This window comes from Zootoca vivipara, chromosome 8, assembly GCF_965207765.1.
Source record: "Zootoca vivipara chromosome 8, rZooViv2.hap1.1, whole genome shotgun sequence".
NCBI classification, from domain to species: domain Eukaryota; kingdom Metazoa; phylum Chordata; class Lepidosauria; order Squamata; family Lacertidae; genus Zootoca; species Zootoca vivipara.
Window position 1 is genome coordinate 74,856,921 of NC_142591.1, and position 26,673 is coordinate 74,883,593.

At 44.3% G+C, this 26,673-nt stretch overlaps 1 protein-coding gene across 1 annotated transcript in view; it reads right to left on the minus strand.

Moving 5' to 3' along the window:
- Nucleotides 1-4,298: 4,298 nt before the first annotated feature.
- FAM91A1 (family with sequence similarity 91 member A1) overlaps nt 4,299-26,673 on the minus strand; it is a 34,389-nt gene continuing 12,014 nt past the window's right edge. Inside the window, exons 9-24 of the mRNA XM_035125233.3 lie at nt 26,072-26,178; nt 25,763-25,801; nt 25,510-25,622; nt 24,775-24,893; nt 20,873-20,985; nt 20,494-20,580; nt 19,393-19,525; nt 15,452-15,600; nt 13,960-14,094; nt 13,246-13,359; nt 12,198-12,270; nt 10,719-10,868; nt 10,175-10,282; nt 9,937-10,060; nt 9,727-9,796; nt 4,299-8,744 (exon numbers count right to left, since the gene is read on the minus strand). Coding sequence (XP_034981124.2) covers nt 8,529-8,744; nt 9,727-9,796; nt 9,937-10,060; nt 10,175-10,282; nt 10,719-10,868; nt 12,198-12,270; nt 13,246-13,359; nt 13,960-14,094; nt 15,452-15,600; nt 19,393-19,525; nt 20,494-20,580; nt 20,873-20,985; nt 24,775-24,893; nt 25,510-25,622; nt 25,763-25,801; nt 26,072-26,178 — 1,850 coding nt within the window. The 3' untranslated portion in view covers nt 4,299-8,528. The remainder of the gene's footprint in view (nt 8,745-9,726; nt 9,797-9,936; nt 10,061-10,174; nt 10,283-10,718; nt 10,869-12,197; nt 12,271-13,245; nt 13,360-13,959; nt 14,095-15,451; nt 15,601-19,392; nt 19,526-20,493; nt 20,581-20,872; nt 20,986-24,774; nt 24,894-25,509; nt 25,623-25,762; nt 25,802-26,071; nt 26,179-26,673) is intronic.

A 26,673-nucleotide genomic window follows, 5' to 3' on the forward strand; every position in this document is an offset into this window, starting at 1 on the left:
ACCAGAAGTGAAGGTGGGATCAGTGTGTACATCGCAGGTTATGATACATCCCTCATGCCGTCTTCAGTTCTTCAAAACCATTATGCGACTCATCATAGTATCGTCCTATTGATCTTAACACCCATGCTGAACACCCTTGAAGGGTGCGCTTCTTGGCAGCCAATATACAGTTTTGCATACATGTAATTGTGCCTAATGTAAATATTTTAGCCAAGATGCTTTCCCTAAAATGCATTTCTATTTTTGCTAATATTTGCTTTTCTGTACACATTTGACCTGGTATATGCATACAGCTGTGGTCTAAACCACTGAGCCTCTTGGGCTTGCCGATCAGAAGGTCGGTGGTTCGAATCCCCGCGACAGGGTGAGCTCCTGTTGTTCGGTCCCAGTTCCTGCCAACCTAGCAGTTCGAAAGCACGCCAAAAAGTGCAAGTAGATAAATAGGTACTGCTCCGGCGGGAAGGTAATTTACGGCATTTCCATGTGCTGCTCTGGTTTCGGTGTTCCGTTGCGCCAGAAGCAGCTTAGTCATGCTGGCTACATGACCCGGAAAAACTGTCCGCGGAGCGGACAAACGCTGGCTCCCTTGGGCTGTAAAGGGAGATGAGCACAGCAACCCCAGAGTAATTTGCGACTGGACTTAACTGTCAGGGGGGCCTTTACCTTTAATGCATTTTTGAACACCTTACTTGGCTGGTGAACTGCACTGCAAAACTCAGGAATGTGCGGATTTTAAGGACGCTTGTGTTTTGGTTCCTTCATTGTTTAGAAAAGTTAAGTGTTTAAATGCAAATGGAATTGAAATTTTCCTAGATATTTCACACTTCAGCCGCTTACTCCCATTGGATGATATCTTGGGTTGTCATGTATCAGAGTGAGCAGCTGAGTGACAGGAGATCAAACAGGTCATCCTTTGCTGTTCATACTGGTGAGATACGAGTCCAAGAGCCATCTGCTCTAAGCTCAGAAGAAAGCAACAAACATGTACAAGAAACCAAGCAGGGGGCCAGATGTGGACTCTGGCCAGCTAGTTGCCTGCCCCTTGTTGTTTGTTGTTTAATCGTGTCCGACTCTTCGTGACCCCATGGACCATAGCACGCCAGGCACTCTTGTCTTGCACTGCCTCCCGCAGTTTGGTCAAACTCATGTTCGTAGCTTCAAGAACACTGTCCAACCATCTCGTCCTCTGTCATCCCCTTCTCCTAGTGCCCTCAATCTTTCCCAACATCAGGGTCTTTTCCAGGGAGTCTTCTCTTCTCATGAGGTGGCCAAAGCATTTGGAGCCTCAGCTTCAGGATCTGTCCTTCCAGTGAGCACTCAGAGCTAATTTCCTTCAGAATGGATAGGTTTGATCTTCTTGCAGTCCTGCCCCTAGGATAGCGGAAACATACCTGTGCCATTTATTTCAATGAGTCCACTCTGAGCATGACTAAGGATGCCCCCAGCCTGTCAGTATTTTGTTTGACGAGTTCGAAGTCTGTTAAATTCTGAGGTGGTAAAAGCCATTCTCCTTCCCTCACCCCAAAAGTCAAAGAAATTCATTCCCCTTTTTTGGATTTATTTATTTTTGTACAGAAACAGAGACTTCAAATTCTGATGAAATAAGCTACGTGTCAGAAGCTCTGATGCTGTGAAAAGGGATTAACTGACGTGGTGAGAACTTGCCAAAAATGAAAACAAAAAACAAAAAAACCCCATGCATTTTCCAGAAATGGCTGAAGCCCCAGCCAAGAAAATACTACAGCAGTAAATGTCTCTGATGTAAAGGCCAAGAGGCAGATTTACTGTGCTCTCAGGCCTAAATCACTAATCGCCACTAATTCTGATGAGAGACTAACACATTTGTTTTGGAAATCCAGTTGGGGTTGCAGGCTTAGAAAGAAAAATGTGTTTCCCATGAAAAACACGACTAAAACACTTGCACATTAGAGCTAGTAAAATGAAAGGAGCATCTAATTTGTTTAGCCAAGAAATGGGAGACTCCGGCTATCTTTGTCATCAGATGCTTAGGCACACACACAAAAACAGGCCGCTAAAATTTCCTTCTGGATTTACTTGTGTTGGTGAATGGCTGTGGGCTCAGAACTGCAATACCTCAAGGGCCAACTCTCCTCATATGAACCAACTCAGTTCCTGCAATCATAATCTGAGACCTTCTTCATGTGCCTCCTCCATGAGAAGTCTGGAGGGTGGCAACCCGAGAACGGGCCTTTTCTGCAGTGGCTCCCCATTTAGGCACCAGGCAAAAACATTCCTCTTCAACCAGGCTTTTGGCTGATTTGACATCCAATACCCTTTTAAAATAAGGGACGCGGGTGGCGCTGTGGGTTAAACCACAGAGTCTAGGGCTTGCTGATCAGAAGGTCGGCGGTTCGAATCCCCGCGATGGGGTGAGCTCCCGTTGCTCGGTCCCAGCTCCTGCCAGCCTAGCAGTTTGAAAGTACGTCAAAGTGCAAGTACAGTGGTACCTCAGCTTATGAACACAATTGGTTCCGGAAGTCTGTTCATAAACTGAAGCGAACTTTCCCATTGAAAGTAATGGAAAGTGGATTAATCTGTTCTAGACGGTCCGCGGAGTACTCAACCTGAAGCGTACTTAACCCGAAGCATGGGTGTAATTGGTTCCGGAAGTCTGTTCATAAACTGAAGCGTTCATAAGCTGAAGCGAACTTTCCCCTTGAAAGTAATGGAAAGTGGATTAATCAGTTCCAGACGGGTCCACGGCGTTCGTAAACCGAGGTGTTCATAAACCGAGGTTCCACTGTAGATAAATAGGTACCCCTACAGCGGGAAGGTAAACGGCATTTCCGTGTGCTGCTCTGGTTCGCCAGAAGTGGCTTTGTCATGCTGGCCACATGACCTGGAAGCTGTACGCCAGCTCCCTCGGCCAATAACGCGAGATGAGCGCCGCAACCCCAGAGTCGGTCAGGGGTCCCTTTACCTTTACCCTTTTAAATGTGTTGTGGGAGCAGAGATTTTTGGCTTGTAGTTGTTCTTAATTTTATTATGAATACTGTCATTTTATGTTGTGAACTGCCCTGAGATCTACAGATGAAGGGCAGTATACAAATTTAATAAATAGAATACCACAAACCAGCCTGTGGACCTGAAACCAGCCCAGAGGCAACTGCTGGCTTGCCCTCTGTATCATTCCAATAGTTAAGAGGACTCATTTAAGACCAGCTGAATGCCTCACAGCAGCCTTCTATAAGACAAAAGGGTTACAACAAATGCAAGAGATCCATGATCAGAATTCTTGAAGTTTTAATGTAATAGGTGTGTGGAAAGAGAGTTGAATTGGGGCAGTGCCGGCGAGAAACTGGAACGTTTCCATTGGGGCTCCTTCTCTGTTTACAACCCCTGTCCCAACCCTATTTGAACAGCTAGAGAAAAACAAATGCCTTTATAGTGTTTTTGCCCTGCTTTGGAGATTGGCGAGAGAAGCCATTTAATTAAGAGTGGCTTAGGGCGAAGGGTTAACCCTCCTCTTGAGATTGAGAAGCTGAAACCAACAGATTCATCTTTCTTCCAGCCTTAGGTTGGTCACATTCTTGCAACAGTTTTCCAAATGTTTTGATAAAAGGTTCTCACAAAAATGAACACCAACATTTTAGTGTTCATTTCTCCTAATTCACCATTTTTATATATGCCATTTCCCTCCTAACATGCACATTCCCCAAAACAAGTTTTCCTAATATAATGCAGTTTTGTTTGCTATTTTCAGCAGTATTTGCTACCTGGCATCTTAATTGCTCCAAAAGTTATTCTACCACCCTTTTATAGTGCGGTGTTTTAACGCTTTCCCTTTTATTGTAATTTTACATTCTTGGAAGAAGAAGAAGAAGAGGAGGAGGAGTTTGGATTTGATATCCTGCTTTATCACTGCCCGAAGGAGTCTCAAAGCCGCTAACATTCTCCTTTCCCTTCCTCTCCCACAGCAAACACTCTGTGAGGTGAGTGGGGCTGAGAGACTTCAGAGAAGTGTGACTAGCCCAAGGTCACCCAGCAGCTGCATGTGGAAGAGCGGGAAGCGAACCCAGTTCACCAGATTACGAGTCTACCGCTCTTAACCACTACACCACCCTGGCTCTCTTGTAAGTCACTCTGGGGACCTTTGGAAGGACACCGTATAGAATCAACTGCATACAGAACTGGCAATTCACACTGCGCCACTCCAAGGAATGGAGTCAGCTCACATATTCAAGTTTCTGCAACCAAGTTAACATAATTGCACACATGAACTCACTCTCTGCCAAAAAGCTCGATTTGTAGGATCAAGTAAGTCGTTCTGGAAAAGGTCCTGACCAGCAACACAGTTTTATTTGTAAACATTTATGTTACATATTCCAATAATTTAATCAAATACCAGGTTTTTGTACAGTTCACTGTATACTATCGACGGCGTCGGACTAGAAACAAAGCAACTGGGTTGCTTTTAGGGCTGCCGGACTCCCACGCTTTTAAAACCTTCAAAATAGTATCAGAAACACTGGAGGAAAAGAAGTACGGTACAATGAATTATAAGTGCACTGTGGAAATAAAGAATTCAAACTGCTGGGAAGTTGGGAGGGGACGGAATGGAGAAGATTAACATATATACATAGAAAAGAAGGGATAATCCCAGTGAAACTGCCTTGAAAAAGCCTCCCAAGGCAAGTCCAGTTAAAAATAGTATTTATGGATGTCTCATTTATTCCCAGATTCAAGCAGCAAAATACATCTTAGTCATGAAGCACACATAGATGAATAATGAAATGTTAAGGCCTAAAACGTCGCAAACTTGATTTTTTACAAGGAAAAAGCTGGTGGGGGAAAAAATAAAGGATTAAGCTCGACAGATTTCTTAAAAAAAATTTTTTTTTGGTTGCATAAAGCTGTCGTCTTTATTCACAGTACTTATAAGTAATTCAGATATGTCCTTACTGCCCCCCCCCAAAGCACCCATGGCACATAGCCATTACAGACACTTTTGAACAACCACCTGCATACCCAATTTAAGATTCACCTTTCGGGACTCTTATGAAGGCTGTGATGGCACCAGCAGCAAAGGCATTGCCACCGAGTTTCCCATCTTGGGCTTAAAGCCATCTACCCAGGCCAGCAACAGCATCCAAGATGGCGGCACTCACGCCACTAGCTTTAAGTGAGGTTTCAAGATTATAGTTGCACGGAAAAGAGGAGAGGGGTCAAATGATGTCTTGGGGCTGGGGAACAAAATAGGGAAGTTTATTCAAGTTGACCCTTAGGGGGATTTCAGCTCATCTCTTATAACAGTAGAGATAAAACTCCAGAATGCTTGGGATTTCCGGATGAGCCTCGACCCAGCATGCCATTTCACATTATAGTTTACACAAAGCACAACACTATCAGCATTACAAAGCTATGCTATGGCATCGTTTTCATTAAGGCCTCCCTGCTCCACTAATTAGAACTTTAATTCAAAGTTTAAACACTATGTGATGTGGGGGATCCCTGGATCTCCTAGCGCTTTGCTCTTTTTAAAACTAGCTGCAGGGTTGGAAGCCTCCAAATTTTCATCACAACAGTGGCACTTAGGGTAGGGGTGTTTAATCGTCACATGCTCCAAACTACTGATCTGAAAATGGCCCTGAAGCTACTTCTTTTTTGCTTGCTGGGGGGGACGGGGGACTAAGACTTGGAAAATGGCATGGGTGAGTTTAACCACCCAACTACTGCTCTCTCGTCATATTTGGAGGCCCTAGTGGCTGCATTAAAGAAAAAGAAAAAAGGAGGTGGTGGTGTCAGTAGATCCAACCAATGGATCTCTTGCATCACGTGTAGATTTAACAGCTGGGCAGGTGGTGTGCAAAACAGTTCCTCTTAGGGTAGTTCTTGGGGGGGGGGGAAGCAACTTATTTCTGTCCTCCTTGCATTTCCATGGGGGGTTGAAATGTTGTAGTTGCAATACACATGTCATTTTTTTGAAACAGGTCAGCTTTGAAGATTGCCAACTGATTTACTGATTTCTGCTCTTGTGGCTTCCAATGGTAGCTTGATATGCTAGCATTAGCAGGCAAACAGATGCTTCTCTCCGCGCTGCGGAAGTTTTCGGCCTGCTGATTCCACATATCAAGCGACTATCAGATGCAAGGTCAGGCTCGTGTCATTCTGTTTCGATGGGTCATTTGACAGCCCTAGATCACCCATCCCAAACCCACCCTTGCTTTTGTTAGAAGGCCAGAAAAACAGCCACTGCTCTATTTCCAGTATGATGGCTGAGCTGAAACTCTTTTTTAAAAAAAATAAGTCAACGAGATGCTCTGTGTTGCATGCAGCCTCGGAGTCCCATTGTTGCAGGAAAGGCAGAAAAAAGTGAGAGATGGCTAAAAACATTACTGTCTGTGCAAATTCTTATTCATCCCTGCTTTTCAAATGAAAGGGGAACCTTTACTTCCAGAAATATTGTGTAAAAATAATACTAAGGGGAAATGGCTGGTGGGGAGGAGGAGGAGAGTCAATTTCCAACCATAAGAATGCAAGGTAATTTTTCTACATTTCCCACAGTTTCAAAATATGCCCAATAAATCCTTTGCCATTGCTCCGTATTTTTCTAAGAAAAGGAAAAGAAGAAGAGAGGAGCCTGCTAAATACTGCAATCTACTTATGAATGTGACTTGGTTGCTTTCTGGGTTCTTGGTCCCCAAAACATCCCTGCCGATGTGCAATAAAAAACAACAATCCCCAAACTGCTATTCCAATAAAGCAAGTAACTAACCACCTTTCCTCCCAAAGCCCTGATATCGAACATCTTGGACCACAATGATTTTTATACCAAAGGTTCTTATTCTTAACTTTTCACAGCTGCTTTTTCTTTCTTTCAACATTTTGCAGCTGTTGAGAAGACCCTGAAACTAGAGGAACCACAAGACAGTTTTTGTATAAACTATGCAAAGCTAATTGTTACACAACACTGCATACATTTCTCTTCCCTTCCTAGGAAGGGAACCTTGATAAAATCTAGAAAGGATTGAAACGAAATCTCCAATTAACATTATTTTCATGATGAAACACCCGCCACCCCCCAGGTATGGCCACAATCCACTGAAAAGTTTTCCTGCAGAAGCCCAACTGAGCAAGTGAGAGTTGCAAAAGAGCGTTTCCTGTGCTTCACCTGTTATGGGGTGTAGGAAATTTCCCAGTAGATTGTGCCCAGTTTCTTCCAGTGAGAGACCAGGCTTGATTACAGTTACAGCTCTGTTAGTTTTTGTCTATTCCTACGTGGAAGAGGAGAGGCTAAATGTGAGCCTGGCCTGATTCTGGTAACCTTTCTCCAGTAACCACGTCAGTCATCAGAGGGAAGAGCCCACTGGTTAAAAGAAACGCAGCTTCCGCAGCATGGATCAGATGCTACGCAGTGCAAGTATTTCGTGGATTTAAACCATTCTGTGTTGCCCGCCTGCTTAGGACCTATTCACACAAACACATAGCCCTGTAAGGTGTGCTCAAAACTCTACGGGAAGTCATCAGAATGTGCAGATTTGGCCTTGGGGCAGCAGTGGCAAGTCAAGACACCGAATTCCAGACATGGCAGTGGATTCACACACCTGGCTAGTTATGGGATGAAAGCCATCACAGGTCGAGATTTTTTGTGAAGCTACCGCATCCTGAAGTGGCCGTGCAGAGCAGGCTCTCAATTAGCTTTGGACAACAGGAGGCAAGAGCAAAAGGCTCTCAATTCCTGCCCTCACCCTTCCGGTCTACTGTGCCAACAGAGGAAGCTGGAGAAAAATAAAGTGTATTATCAACAAGAACTTCTACATACAGACAGCACCACATTTAACACTGGTGTAATCCCATCAAACTCCAAGGTTCCACCAAGGACGAAAATAAAATTAGTCCGATCTCTCTAAGTTTTCCTATGACGCTTCTGTAGCTGCTTTTAAGCTTCAGATTAAAATCATTTACAAAGCATAATCAGCAGACTGATGTGACCACTTCCTAACTATCCTTTTTAACCAGGTAGTTAATAGCTAATTATTAGGTACGTCAGCGGTAGAATCCTGCTGTCCCCCTCTCTCCCATCAGTCACTGATACTTTTGTTACACTATTTTAATACATCTTGTGCCTTTCTAATGCCAAAAGCTATTAACTGTTGTGTGTTAATAAGATAAAAAAAGAAGCAAGTTTAAGGTCTGCACCACAAACGTATAAAATTACTATTATCTACTGTGACAGTATAGAAATTCAACCATCAGAAAGCCTACGAAGGGCGCTTTCAGTTATAAAAGAAAGATTGATTGTCTTGAGATAAAAAGAGAGGCAGGCTGACAACTAAGAAGCTTTTCGTTGCAGCATGACATGCAGTAATGAACAGGTAGGCGAGAGAGGATGCATCTCCCCCAGGTTAAAAGTGCAGCACTACACACTTTAATAACACTATCGTTGCAGAGGTCATGCTGTGGGTAGCATTATACTTCCGGGGAGGTTGGCACTGTAAGTCGAATGCAGTTGGTTACCCGGAAAGAAAAGGCAAAATGTGAACCACACCCAGGGCGAACCCCTCGAGCTATTTCAGGTGTTCGGGCGGCACAGTTGCAATAAGGACAGAGGAAGGAGACCGCCCGTTCCACTCTGACAATGTACCGTCCTTGAACATCAGGTTCTTGGCTGGAAGCGGAACGCCTGCGTCGGCAGAGGATGGGTGGGAAAGTAAACTTGAAGTAGAAGAGGAGGAGGAGGAGAAACTGGCTTCTGAAAGTAATTCCATAGTTGAAATGCTTTCCTGAGGAGGAAAAGAGGGAAGCGTGCCTCAATAGGATTACCAGTTGGCATTTATTTTTGGCAAACAAGTAACTTACAGTCCCAAATTCTCAATTGGCTACTGCATATTATTATTATTATTATTATTATTATTATTATTATTATTATTATTATTATTTATTCCCCGCCCATGTGACTGGGTTGCCCTAGCCACTCTGGGCAGCATACAACATATATAAAAACATAATAAAACATTAAATGTTTCCCTATTCAGGCCTGCCTTCAGATGTCCTTGACAAAGGGAGGTGACGGTGCCAGGGGTCCCTTAGCAATTTTGACTCTTGGTGAGCAGAGGTAGGGGTCTTGCTAGTATTCACAAACCTAGTAAGCCTTGGTTGGCTTCTCTTTTATTAACCCAACAGCCTCCTCTTTAATGGCCAAAGGATCCAGGACAATTCCCATCCTTTCCTTTTTCCATTCTCTATCCTCTTGCCAAATTTATAGGAGGTAGTGGAGCTGTGACACTTGGCACATGCCCCGAGGCTTTTGGTGTCAGAAAGGGCTTCTTAAAACCTAGGATCCTGGCACTACTATGTCACCACTGCTATGCCAAGTACAGTAGAGATTAAGGCTGTTTGGAGAGACCAGGCTAGCAGGCAGGACAGACAGAAAGGTAGCAGAGGAGGCACTAAGTGGCTGCAAGTCTGTCAGAGAAGAGGTTTGATAACACCAGTAGTCCTGGTGGCCTTCAGGTTGAGAAAACGTGCAACTAAGCACAAAGTCATGAAACAAACCCACAACATTGTCCAGGGAGGTATGGAGAATAAAGCTACAGAACCAGACAGTGGCTTTCCCCCCTCATCTCAATTCAGCAAACACCCTTTAGCATTTCATCAGTGTTACAAGGAACATCGAGAAATGAAAGTTTGCAATGCGTTTATGTCAAAAAGGAACTTTTATGTAAATATTAATGCATATGCAATTCTTAAACGGTATCTATTTACCTGGAATGAATGAACAAAGCTTAGGACCTGTAGAGAAAGTTTTCTACTGGAATGTAACAGTTTTTGAAGGCTGTTGAAAGATTAGAAAACATATATAATGTCAAACAAGTAGTCTATGGGATCGATGTGCATGTTGAACACTAACCGCTTCATTTCTACCTCTGCTGAAAGATCTGCAGGCAAACAGTTTTGGTCGTGGCAAGTCCTCACCTCTCTCTGCTACACAGTCCGTGGCTTGCAATCTTCCGGCAGACTTTCCGGTTTAACTCGGAGCTGAAGAGTGGAATTCCAAAGCACAATTCCAGGGGGACCCACTCCTGCTCTGTTGTGGGAACTGAACAGATACAGAGATGAGGCAATGTGGAATTTGGACTGCAGTTCATTAGCCAGCACTGTCTTCTTCCCAGTAACAAATTATACCCTTTATTTTATTTTTAAAAAGGATTACCTTCGGGACTTTGCTTAGCTGCCAAATCCATGGGTGGCTCTTCAATGACCATTTCAAATGATTCCGTGCTCCCATTTACATCCGAGCCCAGTGCCAGCTCTGGCTCGCCTTAGAGCAAAAGAAACAAGCCATTTAAGCTATATTCCTGAGCAGCAGCTGCTATGATTCAGCAGCTCTGGGTGGAACACAGCGCTGCACAAGCTCACCTTCCTCTCCTCCCACCGTGTGCCCTCAAAATCTGCTCCGGAGAGTCCCTCAAGTCTGCTTTGCTTGTGCACAGACAGTACTGCTCTGGTTATGCCCTGTTCATCCACATCCCCAATGGCTTCTCTAGTATGAACACTCTTGGCGTATCTGGCATCTGGCCATGCGCAGGATGCTTCCTTTTAGCAGGACCCTTGAAGGTGTAGGATTCAGGAACCCACCCTCTTAGCTACATGCTTCCCATTCCACCACCTTTCTTTCACTGTACACAAGGAACTTGGCGCAGATCCAAATGCTAGAAGCCTCCACGTCCGACAACAAAGGTTTACTGCTGACCAACCTTTTCCATCAGATGCATCACTCAGCTTTCTGTGCACGTGGTGGCTGAAAGGGTTCAACATGGTTACGTAGCCGCAGAAGTGCTGCAAATCCATCTTTTCCCTTAATATCCTCAACGCTTTGTGAACGCCCATGTTGAGACGAGAAAAATCTAAACACAAACCGGGGGGGGGGGGGGGAGACGACGACACACCTGTCACGTCAAATGGCAATTTTACTAAGCAAAAGGTAAAAGAAAAAAAGCTGCATCACGCAGCCACCAGTTTAAAAAAGATTAGAGATTGCAGTGGCAAAGAAATCTAGCAAAACAGCAAGCTCCCCCCCCTTTACTTCCTCACAAAGAAAGACAATGCAGAACAGTGCAAGGGAGTGGGGAGCAAACTTTTGGAATCATTGTTCATTGACAACAATGATCAGTGGCTTTTATGTCTGTCTGCATCATGTTTTATGGGCAGCGGGCAGGGAAAGGGTATTATCAGTTACATTATTCCTAACCAAAATATCATTCAAAAGGTAGTGATTACCGTATATACCTGAGTATAAGCCAACCCGAATACAAGCTGAGGCACCTAATTTTACCTTTAAAAACAACAACTGGGAAAACTTACTGACTCGAGTATATGGTGGGAAATGCAGCAGCTACTGGTAAATTTCAAAAATAAAAATAAATACCATGCTGTGCCTTTCCCAGCTGTCGGCGGCGGGGTGGGGGGATCCCTTCCTCGCCGCTTCTCCCTCCCTGCCGCTTTGCACAGAGCAGGCATAGGACCAGGGTTTGAAGAGTCGCAGCGCAGTGCTTCTCCGAACCCCCGGTCCTGTGCCTTTCTCCGCCGCCACCTGCCTCACTCGAATGTAAGCAGAGGGCGGCTTTTCAGCACATTTTTGGTGCTGAAAAAGTAGGCTTATACTCAAGTATATAGGTAAATTCTCACAGCAACATACAAGTCTGATACCCACTAAGCCAGGGGTCAGCAATCTGCGGCCCATGGGCCACAAGCGGCTCACAGAGGTCGTTTAAACGGCCTATGAGTCACCCCTGAGCCGAGCTGCCTGCTTGGCGAGTCCCCGCGTGCTGCGCTAAACCGGTGCAACACGGAGCATGGACTTGCTTCCGCGGCGCTGGAAATCTTGTCTGCGTAGATCCAACCCACAGAGCAATCTCCAAGGGAGTGAACCGGCCCAGGCGAGGAATACCTTGCCGACCCTGCACTAAGCCAAAAGCACAAAGAGGACTATAGCTAAGTGGCAGAGAAACATGCTTTGCGTGCCTGTGTTTCCCAGGTTCAATCCCCAGCATCTCCAGCCAGCAGACGATGGGAGATGCCTTAAATTCTGGACAGAAACTTGCTAATTCCCCCCTTTCCTTGTTACCTTTTAGTATCACCTTCTTACTGTGAGCAGCAAGGTGCGGTTTTGAGGATTCAGTCATGCACAAATTGTGTCTGAGCAGAGAATGTCAGTACAAACAAACACGAGTTACCTCCTTGCAGTTCTGTTTCATCGAATGGAAATGGCATATGGACAGTTTCCCCCATACCACGCATACCATGTCCCTAAACACCAAAGTGAGAGTTAAGGCACAAAATGCATGTCAATGTGACAATGTCCAGCTTTTCAAAGGCGCCTAGACCTCATTGATCATGGGGTATTACTGCCAGAGAACTAAAGAACCTAAGGTGCCCTCTCCATTAATACTAAATTCTGCAGAATTAACAGAATGGAAACTCTTTGTTGTTGCTTGATAAGAGTTCCTGTTCAGTTAGTAAGATCAAGGTTCCTTTAATAGTAAGGACAAAATACCAGTATGGTTTCAAGCTAGGATGCTTTTTCTTGGGAGATGTGATCAAGAGGTGGGAGTCAGAGGAAGGGGAGAAGATAGGTGAGGGAATCCAACATAATCAGGGAGGTTATCAGGCTGGCTAAGTCTGGTCTAAAAATAATAATCTGAGGCACAGGTCATCACAATATAGTCTGTTCTCATATTCCAAGAGTTAATCATGATCACCTCAAATAAGGAGTTGCATTAAATAAACCATCTTCCAGCCACCACTGGTCACCTGTAGACAGGTGAAACTCGGAAAATTAGAATATCGTCGAAAAGTGCATTTATTTCAGTAATGCAACTTAAAAGGTGAAACCAATATATGAGACAGATGCATGACATGCAAAGCAAGATATGTCAAGCCTTTATTTGTTTTAACCGTAATTATTTGTCGTTAGGCGGGTCAATTATAAATGGAATGGAATGAAATGTAATAGCGATGTTTATTTTTGTATTATTGTAACTATTTGTTTTATTACTGTGGAATTTCCAAAAGAAAGCATTTGTAAAAATTAAAAGAAAAAGAAAAAATAATAAGTTGCATTACTGAAATAAATGCACTTTTCGATGATATTCTCATTTTCCGAGTTTCACCTGTATTACGCAAACTAGCTTTAATCCCCACTCCTTTCCCGCCACATCCTACGCAACTCTCTGGTCCAGGAGAAATATCAGAAGTTTCGTATTTATACAAGTTGTTCCTTACCTGAATCAGAACAGCAGAATGGGTTAAAGCATCATTCAGCATGGTGAGCACATTGGAAGTTGGGACGACTCCTGGGTCATGCCCCCAAGATGTTATTAGTAAGCGGTCATAGCCCTAGGGAGCAGAAGGGAAGACGCAGCGGTCAGATTAAGACTGAAAGGTCTATAGAGTGGCAGCAAGAGCAAAGTCCTCCACTGTCTGCATCTGTCTGGCTTTGCCTTTCAAGCTCTCTTTTCAGCCTGAATTAAAGGGGTTTACCTTTTCTGCTGGTAGGAAAAGAAGAAATATCCCAAATCTTATTTGCACAAAGCGAATTGTTTCAACAATCTGAAAAGTAACGCAATCATCCTATTTGTACTGATTTATCGGCACACATGCTTTTCAATTAATTTAGAGACAATTTGTTATCTAGATGACTGTACTACCTATTAACCTGTGGCCCCCTAGATGCTGTTGGGAGTCTTATGCTCTACTGACTGAGCCATCTCAGTTCTCTAGAGCGGTGTTTATCCAAAACACCGATCTGAACACAAAGTTGAACATGACCAAAGGCCTCTACCCCAGAATTAAGATCGCCCACATTTCCAGTGCAACAGCTTACCCTTGCTGAAATCAGCAGCTTCAGGTGTTATATTGAAAGGCTAAAGAAGCAACAACTCCAGAATCAATACCATTACAGAAGACTCTCATTCCCTCCAAGTCCTTAATGCCTACCTGAAATATATCTGGAAGTTTTCGGAGTCTTGTTCCTTTAGATAACAACAGGGATGGAGGCCCTTGTCCAGTAATATGATAAATGTAGAGCTTGAACCATACAGAGCTGACCTCTGGAATAGCCGGTCCAATATGCTAGGGAAAGATGAAAAAGGAACCCACTGAAGCAAGAAGAATAAGACAAACTTTGCTGTTATAACCTTGATTTGCAGTAACAGCAAATCTTCTAACAGCAACTGCAGTTTCACTCCTAATATTAAGAAGCAGAAAAGCATTTTGGAAGGCATGTTGGTTACTCCCCACCAGTGGGGCTTCCTTGCCAGCAGAAACCAACAGTGCTGGGCAGAACTGGATGGAGACCTCTGCTGCATCCAAACCCCTTGCAGCATGGCAGAGCCACGGTTTGGGTGTAAAGTTCGCAGTATCTTTTCTTTTTCCTACAGACTCATTATGACTTTATGGTTTCTCATACCAGCTTTAACTGTGTCACCTTCTGGTCGATGGCTTTTTGGCTTGAAACTAATCCGTGAAGGAAAGCAGTGTAAAATGCCTTTGAAGAATAAAGATTTCTGCATTTTCAGAAAAATTATTGTGGGCAGCCTTGGGGACCTTGTTGAAAGAAGGGGACAGAAACAACCCTAGGCTTCAAACCTGCCTAAGGTTCCACTAGTGGGAGTGTCCCGTGAGTGGGAGAATCCCATCAGCAGGATGCTCCCATCAGCGGAAAGGGAGGGGGGGCAATTGTCTCTGATTGGGCCATAGAACACATGCTTTACATGTAAAATATTCCATCTCTGGTGTCTCTAGGTAGGGCTGGGGATGTCTGAAACTCTGGAGAGCTGCTGTGAGCCAGTGTAGACCAGGCATAGGAAACTCGGCCCACCAGATTTTTTTTTTGGGGGGGGGGACGACGACTACAATTCCCATCATTCCTGACCACTGGTCCTGTTAGCTAGGGATCATCGGAGTTGTAGTCCCAGAACATCTGGAGGACCGAGTTTGCCTATGCCTGGTGTAGACATTACTGAGCTAGATGGACCAGTGGTCTGAATGGGTAGAAGGAAGCTTCTGACGTTCTCTTCCCCTTGCACCACCTTTGCCCCGCAAAGATCTGCCATGCAGGGCTGGGGGACTCCCTGAAGTAGTAAGGAATGTTAGTGCATGGTGGTGCAATGGGAAGGGGAGTCAGGCAAAAATAAAATCAAAAGCTGTTCCAGCCCTGTGCTCTGGGGAGTGGGGGGAAGGACTCTGCTGGACCTCAGGCCCCTCTGCAAACAGAAGGGGCTGTCTTCCAGATGTGGAGGGCCAGTTGGATAAAGCCATGCAAAAACAATAACGTCAACTGCTGGGAAGAAAAGCAGAAACACAGATAAGGAGTGCATCCACACTGGTGACCAAAAGCCTTGTGTAAATACTAAAAGCAAAGCATTATCCAGGAAGTAATCCTCCCATTTCAATTTTTTTTTTGGGGGGTGTGTGTGTTCTTTCTTACCTGGGGTGTGCAGCTGCTGATGGGTCGGATTTCGTTGGTGAGAGGCGCCATGGAGACGAGCAGCGTGTAGTTTTTGTTCAAAACTCTGCTACACGTAGCAGGGTCCAAGCCAAGCAAGCTTTCGCAGCGCAGCAAATCCAGAGGGAAACCTACATCAACGATGTCAAAGACACTTGGAATACAGATAGAGAACGAACATGTACAACTGAAAGAGGTACAGGAAGGGGGGAGGAAAAATACAAATTTAGACGGGTCTCTTCTCTCTTCCTGGATAAAATCTCAACACAACGACTTAAAGATGCTATCAGCTAGGGAGGGGTGGGTAAGATGGTGCCCTCCAGACGTTGTCAGACTACAACTCCTATCACTCCTAGCCAGCACGGCCAGGAATGATGGAAACTGGAGTCCATAAGCATATGAAGGCACCGTGCATGCCAACTACCCCATGGTAAATGAGCTTTGATGCATACCACCAACCACAATGAAAGTTACATGTCAAAAGGAAATAACCGTTGAACCAAAGAGTTATTTCATGCATACCAAGTGGGATTTTTATTTATTTATTTACTTTGCTCTCCTTTGAATAGCAGGATCTCCTTCCATAACTGCTTTGGAACGGTCCCTCTGCTCTGAAGGGGTTCAGAGTACGGGGGACCAAGGAGACTGCTGTTCAATAAATATAAGCACAGACTCTCCATGGGTATGTGTTCTCTATATTTGAATTTCTTGAACTGCTGTTCACTCACTGGGTAGTTATTTGGATTCCAACCATGGATACTTTTTCAGGTTTTAATGCTTGGGGGTTTTGTTTCTTGAAAAGAAAAGAAAAAGGTGGAAATGATAGAGGCGCATAAAATTATTCAGTGTGTGGAGGAACTGGGAGAAAATTCTCTCTCTCATACACACACACTGCTAGAACCGGGGGTCATAGAATCATAGAACAGTAGAGTTAGAAGGGATCCTGAGGATGGTATAGTCCAGGCATGGCTAAACTTGGCCCTCCAGCTGTTTTGGAACTACAGTTCCCATCATCCCTGACCACTGGTCCTGTTAGCTAGGGTTGATGGGAGTTGTAGTCCCAAAGCAGCTGGAGGGCCAAGCAAGCTGGAGGTCCAACCCCCTGTAATGCAGGAAAATGCAGCTTTCCCATAGGGGAACCTGAAACCTTGTGTTATCAGCACCACACTAAGTGAAGCTGAACACAGGGAGATTAAAGGCAGGCAAATAGATCTATACTTCTTCACCCAGTGCGCTGCTAAACTATGGACTTTGCTGCCACAAGATGCTGGGATGGCCACCAGCCTGGACAGTTTTAAAAGAGAATTAGCCAAATTAGGAACCAGGAAATCAGGCCATTGGACCATCTATCACAGCATTGTCTACTATGCTGTGCACCTTCTGCATGCAGAGCAGATGGTCTACTGCTGAGCGATGGCTGTTCTCCAAACTCAAGGAGTTTTAGGCTTTCAGTGGCTACTAGCCACAATTGCTAGGTTCCACGTTCACTATTGGAAGCAGGGTGCCTCTGAATACCAGCAGCTGAGAAAGGGCACTGTTTCGCTCATGGCCTGGTTTTGGGCTTCCCATAGGCATCTGGTTGGCTGCTGAGAGAACAGGATGCTGGACTAAATTGGCCTTTGGTCTGTTCCAGCTCCTATATATTCAGTGAAGGAAATTTTATTCTATACTATTCTTTTCTCAGGCCCAAACGAGCATATTACATGCTGGTCACCAGAAATCCCGTTTTGAATAGGACCTATGGATTTACAGCACTACATTCCTTAGCCTTTGCCAATTTTAAACCATAGTACCCAATTCAAGAGCACTATCCAACATGATTTAAGAAATTTATTGTTTTAAAAAAAGAAATTTAAAGCATACTCAAGTCTAAAAAGATAAATGTCTTTTAAGCTTCTCCAGGGGGCATAAACCAACTGTGCAAGGTCAACTTCAAATGTAAACCAACCGCATAAGCAGCTGGAAGCTACATAAATAGTATCCCCCCCTCCCCAAGCTGTGGATATTGTGACAAGTGAAGGCTTATTTAAACAATTCATTATCTTAAGAGTATTAGTTCATGTCCTGTTCCCCCAACCCTCTTAAATGATCAAAAAACACTGATAGAGTTAATTGGTAGTGAAGTGCCCTCCACAATAACTGGGGTTCATGCTCTGTATCTTTTTTTATTCTATGTACATTTTTTAATGCTGTTGCCCAGGAATCTGACAGTTTTTGATAGGACTCAACTGGATCTAGGTGGCTGCACATGCTGCTGAATGTTTTAAAGGGGTAAAAATCTGACAGAGCAAGATAAATCCTTTCCCCATTAAAACAAAATTAACCTGAGAGATGTACAAACATGCACGCTATGTTTGTTCAGCCCTGCAGGAAAATGATGGTCACCGGGATTTATTAAGTCCGGAGGGGGCTGAGTGCTTATAGCTAATGGGAATTACAGCTGCTGCACTCTCCCAAAATAACATGGCTCTGGCCAAAAAGATGGTGCAGGGCTGGTTCAAGATATTGCATCGCCCATGCAGTTAAAAGCGCATGGATTTTGCAATGTATACCCCCAGCATCGTGCGATGACCTACAGATTACAGTGGTACCTCGCAAGACGCATGCCTCGCGCAACGAAAAACTCGCAAGAAAAAAGGGGTTCACAATTTTTTTGGTGACTCGCAAGATGAATTTTTCTATGGCCGTGCTTCGCAAGATTTTTTTTTTTTTTTTGCAATTCCCCCCCCCAAAAAAAAATTCTGGACCATAAAGAAGGCTGATCGCCAAAGAATTGATGCTTTTGAATTATGGTGCTGGAGGAGACTCTTGAGAGTCCCATGGACTGCAAGAAGATCAAACCTATCCGTTCTTAAGGAAATCAGCCCTGAGTGCTCACTGGAAGGACAGATCATGAAGCTGAGGCTCCAATACTTTGGCCACCTCATGAGAAGAGAAGAATCCTTGGAAAAGACCCTGATGTTGGGAAAGATTGAGGGTACTAGGAGAAGGGGATGACAGAGGACGAGATGGTTGGACAGTGTTCTCGAAGCTACCAACATGAGTCTGACCAAACTGCGGAAGGCAGTGCAAGACAGGAGTGCCTGGCGTGCTATGGTCCATGGGGTCACAAAGAGTCGGACACGACTAAACGACTAAACAACAACAACACCCCCCCCCATGCATTCCTATGGGAAACCGCGCTTCGCAAGATGAAATTTTCGCAATACGAAACGACTCACGGAACGAATTAATTTCGTCTTCCGAGGCATTACTGTACATGGGATACATATTGTCTCAAGTGACTTTCTGAGTTACTGGCGCCTTTGGACCAAGAAAGAAAGGGAAATGGGGAGAAGGGAGAAAGTTGGCAGTTGCAAGGTGGAAAGCAAAGGGTCCAAAAGATTCTAGTTGTGCTGGCTGATATAACAGGGTAGAGGCAGGTTGCTATCCTCCGATGGTGGGAATGAAAAAGAAATAAAGCACATTTTCTTTCTTTCTCATGTGACTGCTATAACCAACATCTGGGATCTACTCTTAAAACTTTAATGCAAACACTATGTGCTTAGAACATTTATGCATAAATTAATGCACTCTTTGGACATTGCTTTCCAGTATGTTTACCTGCAAACACTAGAACTTGCGTAGGTTTATAAATAAGTCAGGTCGACTTTGTTTAATGAGATGACTTCTCGGTCACCTAGATTCTTAACTGGCCTTATACAGAGTACATTTCTGACTACAGGGTCTATTGCAACGTTAATGCCATGCCAAGATTGATGTTTTGCAGCCTAAAACAGCTAACAATGGACAATGGGACCTCTGTTCCCAAAGGGTTTATACTTATAAGTACATGTTTGGAGCGCGTTTTCAAAGCTGGTGAAAGTGTGTCATTGGAGTAAAAAGTACAGAGCATGTAAAATAAAAGCATGTCTTCCCTGTACCATTATTGGGTTGTTCAGGCTGTGAAACTTGAGCCGCGAGGTCCTTATTGTGCCTCAGAAACAGTATAGTGTTTCGCAGGGTAAGTGCGTGATCAAAGTATCTTTGCGCTTCACCCTCTCCTGTGCTTTGAACCTAAATAAGGGAACAAGAAGAAAAAGTACTTTGCATGAGCTGTTTGTGCAAATACTATTGACATAGAAAATTGAATTAAGATATGACAAAACATTCCCAACTCAGGATTTATGACCGTGCAGCTGCTCTGATCCGCAAAAGGAAAGTAAAAACATTTACATGTCAGACGAATAAATGTGATTATATTTCCTGGTACTTGCGTGTTATCTTCACTATTAAAATGAATGGAAACTAAGAATATAGCATTTTCAATAGCTTTGGTAAGCTATCTGCAGACCAGCTTTATGTACATAATTATGTGTAGCTATACATTTGATACAGAGTTTAAACAACTTATGTGCAGGCTGTAGCAGAAGGAAAACATCATTTGACAATGTAATCATACAAAGGGTAATGACTGAAGTGTCTTATCTATTTTTCTTCAATCTGAATGATCAGATGAGCCACAATTACTAAAAGCAAGTGGGTGGGAGGGAAACAATGTCTCATGGGAGACTGCTCAGCAGTGGGCTATGGGCTGCATCCAGCCCCTTAAAGTGACTTGCGTGGCTCCAGGCGAATTGACCAAGTTCGGACTTTCGCTCGTAAGAAAAAGGCACTTCCAACATATAAGTTATTTTGAAGGTTAATGCTAAATTTCTCTTTCAAATCTGAATGCATTTGTGCTGTAACTGGGAAGCCTTTAATAAATAGAACGCCAGAAGAGGTTTAGTCATGCTGGCCACATGACCCGGAAAGCTGTCTGTGGACAAACGCTGGCTCCCTCGGCCTGAAAGCGAGAGAAGCGCCACACCCTACAGTCGCCTTTGACTGGACCCAACTGTCCGGGGGTCCTTTACCTTTTTACCAAAGCCTTTAATGCAAGATAGCACCAACTTAACTGTACTGTATATAGCCTGACTGCTCATGCAAAGGTATTGACTACTGTACTACCCTCCTTTAACAGTAACAAACCAACTATTATTTACCTTTTCAAGTTCTACAAGGAAACTGTCCAGAGACTCATCTGACAACTTTCCAACTTCAAACATGGTGACTGCATGACTTTTCAAATTCTGCAAGGAAGGTAAAATTGCATAACCTTGAGTTCCGAATTATTATGAATCTATCCAGTATTCAGTAAGTGTTCACAATGAAGATGTAGGAAAACAGACTACACACCCCTTGCGTTCCCTTCCTGCAAGTCAGGACTCTTTTTTTAAATTATTTTTTAAAAAATGATCATACAGTAGTTATCATTTTGACAAAGAACTTATCTAAAAACTTGTTTTTTTAAAAGTTTTAATAAAAAAACTAAAGGAATGTTTTAAAGAGTTTTAACAGATATTGAGAAGCTAAGAAACTTACCGGTGAGAGATTCCCCATCATTAAAAAGGCAGTGAGCGTTGAATCAAACAGGAAGGCTATGCGCTTCGTGTGCCCACTGGACAGACTCAAGCTGCTCACACTGGCAGTATCAGCTAAGGAAGCAAACACACACAGAGATTTGCCATCTTAAATAGTTTTGACAACAGTGCAACACGCTGGCCTGCTTCGTACATCATGCTAAGATTGTGGTTGTGCCTCTCCTCTCCACTCCTTTTGCTGATGTGACGAGCTGCATGGTTTTGCTTAGCATGTCCTCCAAACTCAAGCCTGCAGTTCAGCTCTCCTTTTTTTTTAAAGAGATTTTTATTAATTTTTCAAACAAGAAATACACAAACAAGACATATAATATAACACTGTCCCTTCATTTTCCCTCCACCCACCGGTCCACTTCTGCCACCAGTAGGGCCCGTGTGCTTTAGGAAACAAAGGGGTCCAATTGTGAGTTGAGTTCTGCTTCCCCCCTCCCTCCTCCCTCCATATCCCCCCCCTGCCACTGAGAGAACAGGGAGGAAGGAGTTATGGGGATCTGCATCCCCCAACTCTTTCATAATCATATTAATAAACCTAGAAAAAAAGAGAAAGAAAGAAAGGAAAGAAGAAAAAAAAACAAAAAGAAAAAGAAAATTGGGAAGAGTTCAAACTTCCCAGTTCTTATTATTTTGACATCTTAATTGCGACTCCCTCGGTTGTCTTCCTCATGGTTTTCCTTGCAAATTCTAATTACTTGTGGCGAATTTTCCAACTCAGCTTCAAATCTTAATCTTATAATATTAACTCAATCCTCCTCCATTTTCATGCTGCCCTCCCACAGGTCCCCTCCTGCCACAAGAGGTGCCTGCAGGGTACAGCACTTCCAAGGTTCCATTTCCTCCTCACCCCTCTGGGCACCCCCTGCCACTGAGTGCCTCAGAGTAAGGAGAGGGGGGCAGGCAGCTTTCTGCCTAAACACCTCACTTAACCTGCAATAATTTACAGTAACTTAAAAATTCTTTCCAAGCCATTCTTATACTCCCTTAAGGAAACATAACACTTTTTTCCCTTTCTTTTTTACATTCCATCTCCTCTCCCTAAGTCTTTTCCCCCCAATTGGTTCAGCATTTCCATTGTCATGCCAAGATTTCGAAGACCGTCTTTCAGAAACCAAAACAATACCTTTTAACTAAAGTTTTTACCCCACACCCATTCTTTCCCAAGTCCATCTCCAGGCCTTTGCCCCCCCCTGCCCCTGTCCTTCCCATCCCTCAAACACCCCACTCCACATTTTAACCCCTCCAGGATCTTCAAATCCATTAAACTTTAAGTCCCTTAGTCTCTCATCTTCTTGTTCTGGTTGTTTTTCTTCCTTTTGGAAGTCATATTTTGCTTCATCCCAAACAAAATTGTCACAGTCCAAGTCCTCTTCCGATTGTTTCTCCTCACACACAGTCTCAGAATCAGCAGTCTCCAAATTTAAATTTAAATTATCCTCTAAGTCCTGGACTTGGACTTCAATCTCAACTGGTGGTAAGTTGGGATGATGCCATTCCTTGTAGAAATCTTCCCATGACAGCAAGTAGTTCAGTACAGTCTCCTGGAAGGCTCGAGACAGCTTTGTTTTCATACCTCTCGTAACCGCAGATAAACAGGGGGTAGGGAACAATGGGTACTGGAAAATTCCTCTCTCAGACGATCGACTCCATTTTGGCTGTTCTTTTTCTTGATTCTTAACTCAGTCCCAAATCCATTCTTACTTCCAATTTAAATAGTTCTTTCACTTTTACCAACAATTTTTCCTGTTCACAGCAATACAATCAATCCACCCGGTCTTTTGACAGTTTGACAGCTTTTGACAGCTGTCAAAACACTCTTCCCCTTAATGCCGCTGTACCTCAAGGGGTGCCGGACTCGGGGGCTGAGATGGTTCCAAAAAGTCTTTTTTCCCTCTCGGGACCACAGTTTCAAATTCTTTCGTTATTCAGCTTTGGATTTTTTTTTCCAAACGCCTCCCAGTTTCCCATTAGGAAGAGACCGGCTTCCGTTTCTTTAAGTCTCTCCTATTTTCCAATCAGCAAATTTAGGATCCCGATCAAAGTTCCACTTACTTCTTTAGGAATCTTTAGTATCAAATCGGAAGAATCTGCCGCTTGCCGGGTCAGGACTCGGAGCTTCGCTTCCCGGAGGTAAGATGTGGCCCAAAATGGCTCCCGCGGTTCAACCCCACCGGCTCACGATCGCTCTATTGAGCTCTCGGGCGGCGGGGGATCCGCCAAACGGAGCAGCCGCTGGACGCCTGAGTCATCGGAACTCTCGATCCGATGCTTTTACGGGGAGTCCGCTCGCTCTGCGGACTTTCCCCCCCTCCGAGAAGCCAGGGACCTCGGCACGCGAAGTCTCTGCGTCCTTCTCACCGCCGCGACGAACCGGAAGTCTGCAGTTCAGCTCTCCTGGGCAAACCATGAGTTGTAAACACATAACCAAACTTGATTAAAGCCCATGGTTAGCTTGAAGAGTGTTAATCCAAAAACCCAGGTTTGGATGAAACACTAACTAAGCTTAGCTCAGCAGCAAAATGACCAGCGAGGAACAAAGCCAGCCCTGATCTTATCCTCAGGAGACCAGGCCTTAACACTAAGCCATGGTTTGGGCTTAGCAGGATGTGCAAACCAGGCCATTGTGTCTGTCATTGAGTCTGCCCTTCTCTTGAACCTTTGACACCTTGGATTGCCCAGGGTCGCTTGACATCATCAGCTGACCTTCTCTTATTTAAGTGTGGGCTTGTGCTACATCTGCCAGTGTTCCAGCTCCAGCGACATCCGAAGTGTCTGAGAAAGGCCTGAAGTGATGCAGTCCCCATGGATGCTATTGGCTAAACTACTGTGATGTCACAGAGAGGCTTGCTAACCTAATGTCAGGCAACCAACTTCTTATGGAGAATGGGGAAAAAAACCTCACCATCTCAAACTGAAGATCCATGAACAACTCTGGCCACATTCAAATGGTACAGGGATTTTATTTATGCCATGGGCTTTTGATGACACCTTTGATACCCCAGAACAGTTCACCAAAAACATCACAACAATGTTTGCTACTTATGCACGTAGCTAGAGTATTTCCCTTTTGCAAAGTTTTAATATACAAATGCACGTCTTTTAACAGAGGAATAAAGCCATACACCTCAAAACGATAAAAATGAATGCTGAAAGGTATCTCTTTAAAAATCATCTACACCCTCATTGGTTCTTTTCCAACTCAACCTAGTGGCTCTTTCTTGCATGTGGGACAGGGGGAATTCTCCCCACTTATGGATTTCCCTGCCTGCAGGGGCAAGCCAATTGGAAGAGGAGCCTTAAAGATTCTCCACATGCAGGTAAGGTAAAGTTAAAGGGTAAAGGGACCCCTGACCATTAGGTCCAATCATGGCCGACTCTGGGGTTGCTTGCTCATCTCGCATTATTGGCCGAGGGAGCCGGCGTACAGCTTCCAGGTCATGTGGCCAGCATGACAAAGCCACTTCTGGCAAACCATAGCAGCACATGGAAACACCGTTTACCTTCCCGCCGGAGCGGTTCCTATTTATCTACTTGCATTTTGACGTGCTTTCGAACTGCTAGGTTGGCAGGAGCTGGGACCAAACAACGGGAGCTCACCCCGTCACAGGGATTCGAACCACCAACCTTCTGATCAGCAAGCCCTAGGCTCAGTGGTTTAACCACAGCGCCTAGGAGCAAGCTGCTTTTTCAAGCAAATGTTTTAATGTTTAGCCTAGCTCTAGCCCACATGATTCAGACCACAGAATGCCACAGTAGTGAATGACAGGCACTGACCTATACAGAACATAAAAAGGAATGCGTTGCAATGCACACAAAATTATTAGATGGGCAACCACCTGCTCTACGGCTCACCTGGATCATCTTGGCTGTTTGTGTCGGTATCTGTAGCAGATGATCCCGCCTCTTGTACAGGACTCCTGCTTTCTGAGCTCTCCCAGGAAAGCAGCATCTTCTGTGGATCCAAAGTAGTTCTAAGAATGGGAAGAAGGGTAATAAGAAGAGGCCCGCTGGCTCAGACCAACAGCCTATCTGCTGTGACCCTGGGAAGAAGCACTATTTGAGAGCAGGTTGTGGCCAGGGAAGTCCCCAGAATCTGAGCAAAGATAAACTGGTTCGGGTCATGGATCTCAGACTTTATATTCCAGCTTTAATCAGTGAGGCTGTAAGTTAATGTCACGTGATTATTTTATTAAGCTATTTTTTGACAAGGACTGGTGGCTTTTAGCTAATAATAAGCAAGGCTATTGAAAAGTTAAGGGCCACTAAATTCAATTGTATTTATTCCCAGTTGTGTACGTGCACACGACTGTCCTGACTTTGTTAAATAGTACAACTCACAAGACACACCGATATTGAGGTCCCGGAGATATGCACATCTATTAAGCATCACAAGGTGGGACACAGTCTCAAGCAACAATGTGCTCTCCCAAGCCCACATTCCCAGCATGTTTGCAACTGCTGTCCCAGCGACATCTATGCTGGCTTGGTAATGTCTACAGAAGGGAAGATGGCAGGATCCCCAAGGATGCTCTCTTTGGGAAGCTGGCTTCAGGCACCAGGCCTGTTGCTGGCAGACCACATACTTACTTCAGCCTGTTTATAGATGGGACATTCCGCCACGATGCATGAAGATTGTCCAGATTTATTACTTGGCCCTTTTTGTGGGCAAACCCTAACCGGCAATACATGGAGACAGCGTTCTAAAGTGAAGACAACATTTGCAAATCAGCACTTTGCATTCTTGTTTCACAATGTCAAAAAAGATAAAACATGTGTGCAATGAAGGGTTGGCCCATCTCCACCCACCCACCCACTTTAAGCTGCAATACAGGAGGCCTACCTTCACTAGTGACAGATCTATCTCCAGGACATTTGCAAGCTGAAAGGATAGAAGGGAAAAGGTTACTGGCAATTCTCAAAAATCCAATCCAATGCATTCATCTGCACAACCTTCTGCCACCTGCGCAAGTCAGGCATATGAGCGCTAAGCTTTAGGTACAGGTCCCTAGGAGTTAGCCAAGGAAGGACAGACAGGCATAATCCCAATCCTACCCTTATGTGGAGAGTTCACATGAAGTTAATTTAGCATGTCTTTTCCTGACAGATGCTCGTATGCAGGGCACAGAGAAACGCTGAAACAATAACTTACCTCGGCCACGTTTGTGTGTTCATCTATTGAAACAAATATCTTGTACAACAAGGTTTCAAAATAGTCACCCTGCACTCTGTTCATAACGAACCCTTCAAGTGGGGGAACTGAAAAGAGAAGCCATGTTTAAGGTTGTGATTCAAGGATATAATTTTGATGTATAAAAAGGGGTCTGACCCTATCTTTGCTTATTAATTATCAGCATTAAAATGTTTATTCCTGCATCTCTCTCTCTCTCGAAGGAATCTGACCTAGAGAACAGAGACTCCCACCAAGCTAATGAGATACTTTGATCTTTCAAATTACATTTTACAAAACAGGAATTTTATGGTCCCGTACATCTACCAGACATGTCACACTTTAAATCCCTTTTAACCACCAAGGTCTACTCAAGTGCTCCCATTCAATCTTATTTTGCATTTTTGTTATGGCAAAGCAAATAGAAGTTTGTACTTCTAACTATCACTGCAACCCTCTTTTCACACAGGTAAAAGGTAAAGGGACCCCTGACCACCAGGTCCAGTCGTGTCCGACTCTGGGGTTGCGGCGCTCATCTCACTCTATAGGCCGAGGGAACCGGCGTTTGTCCGCAGACGGCTTCA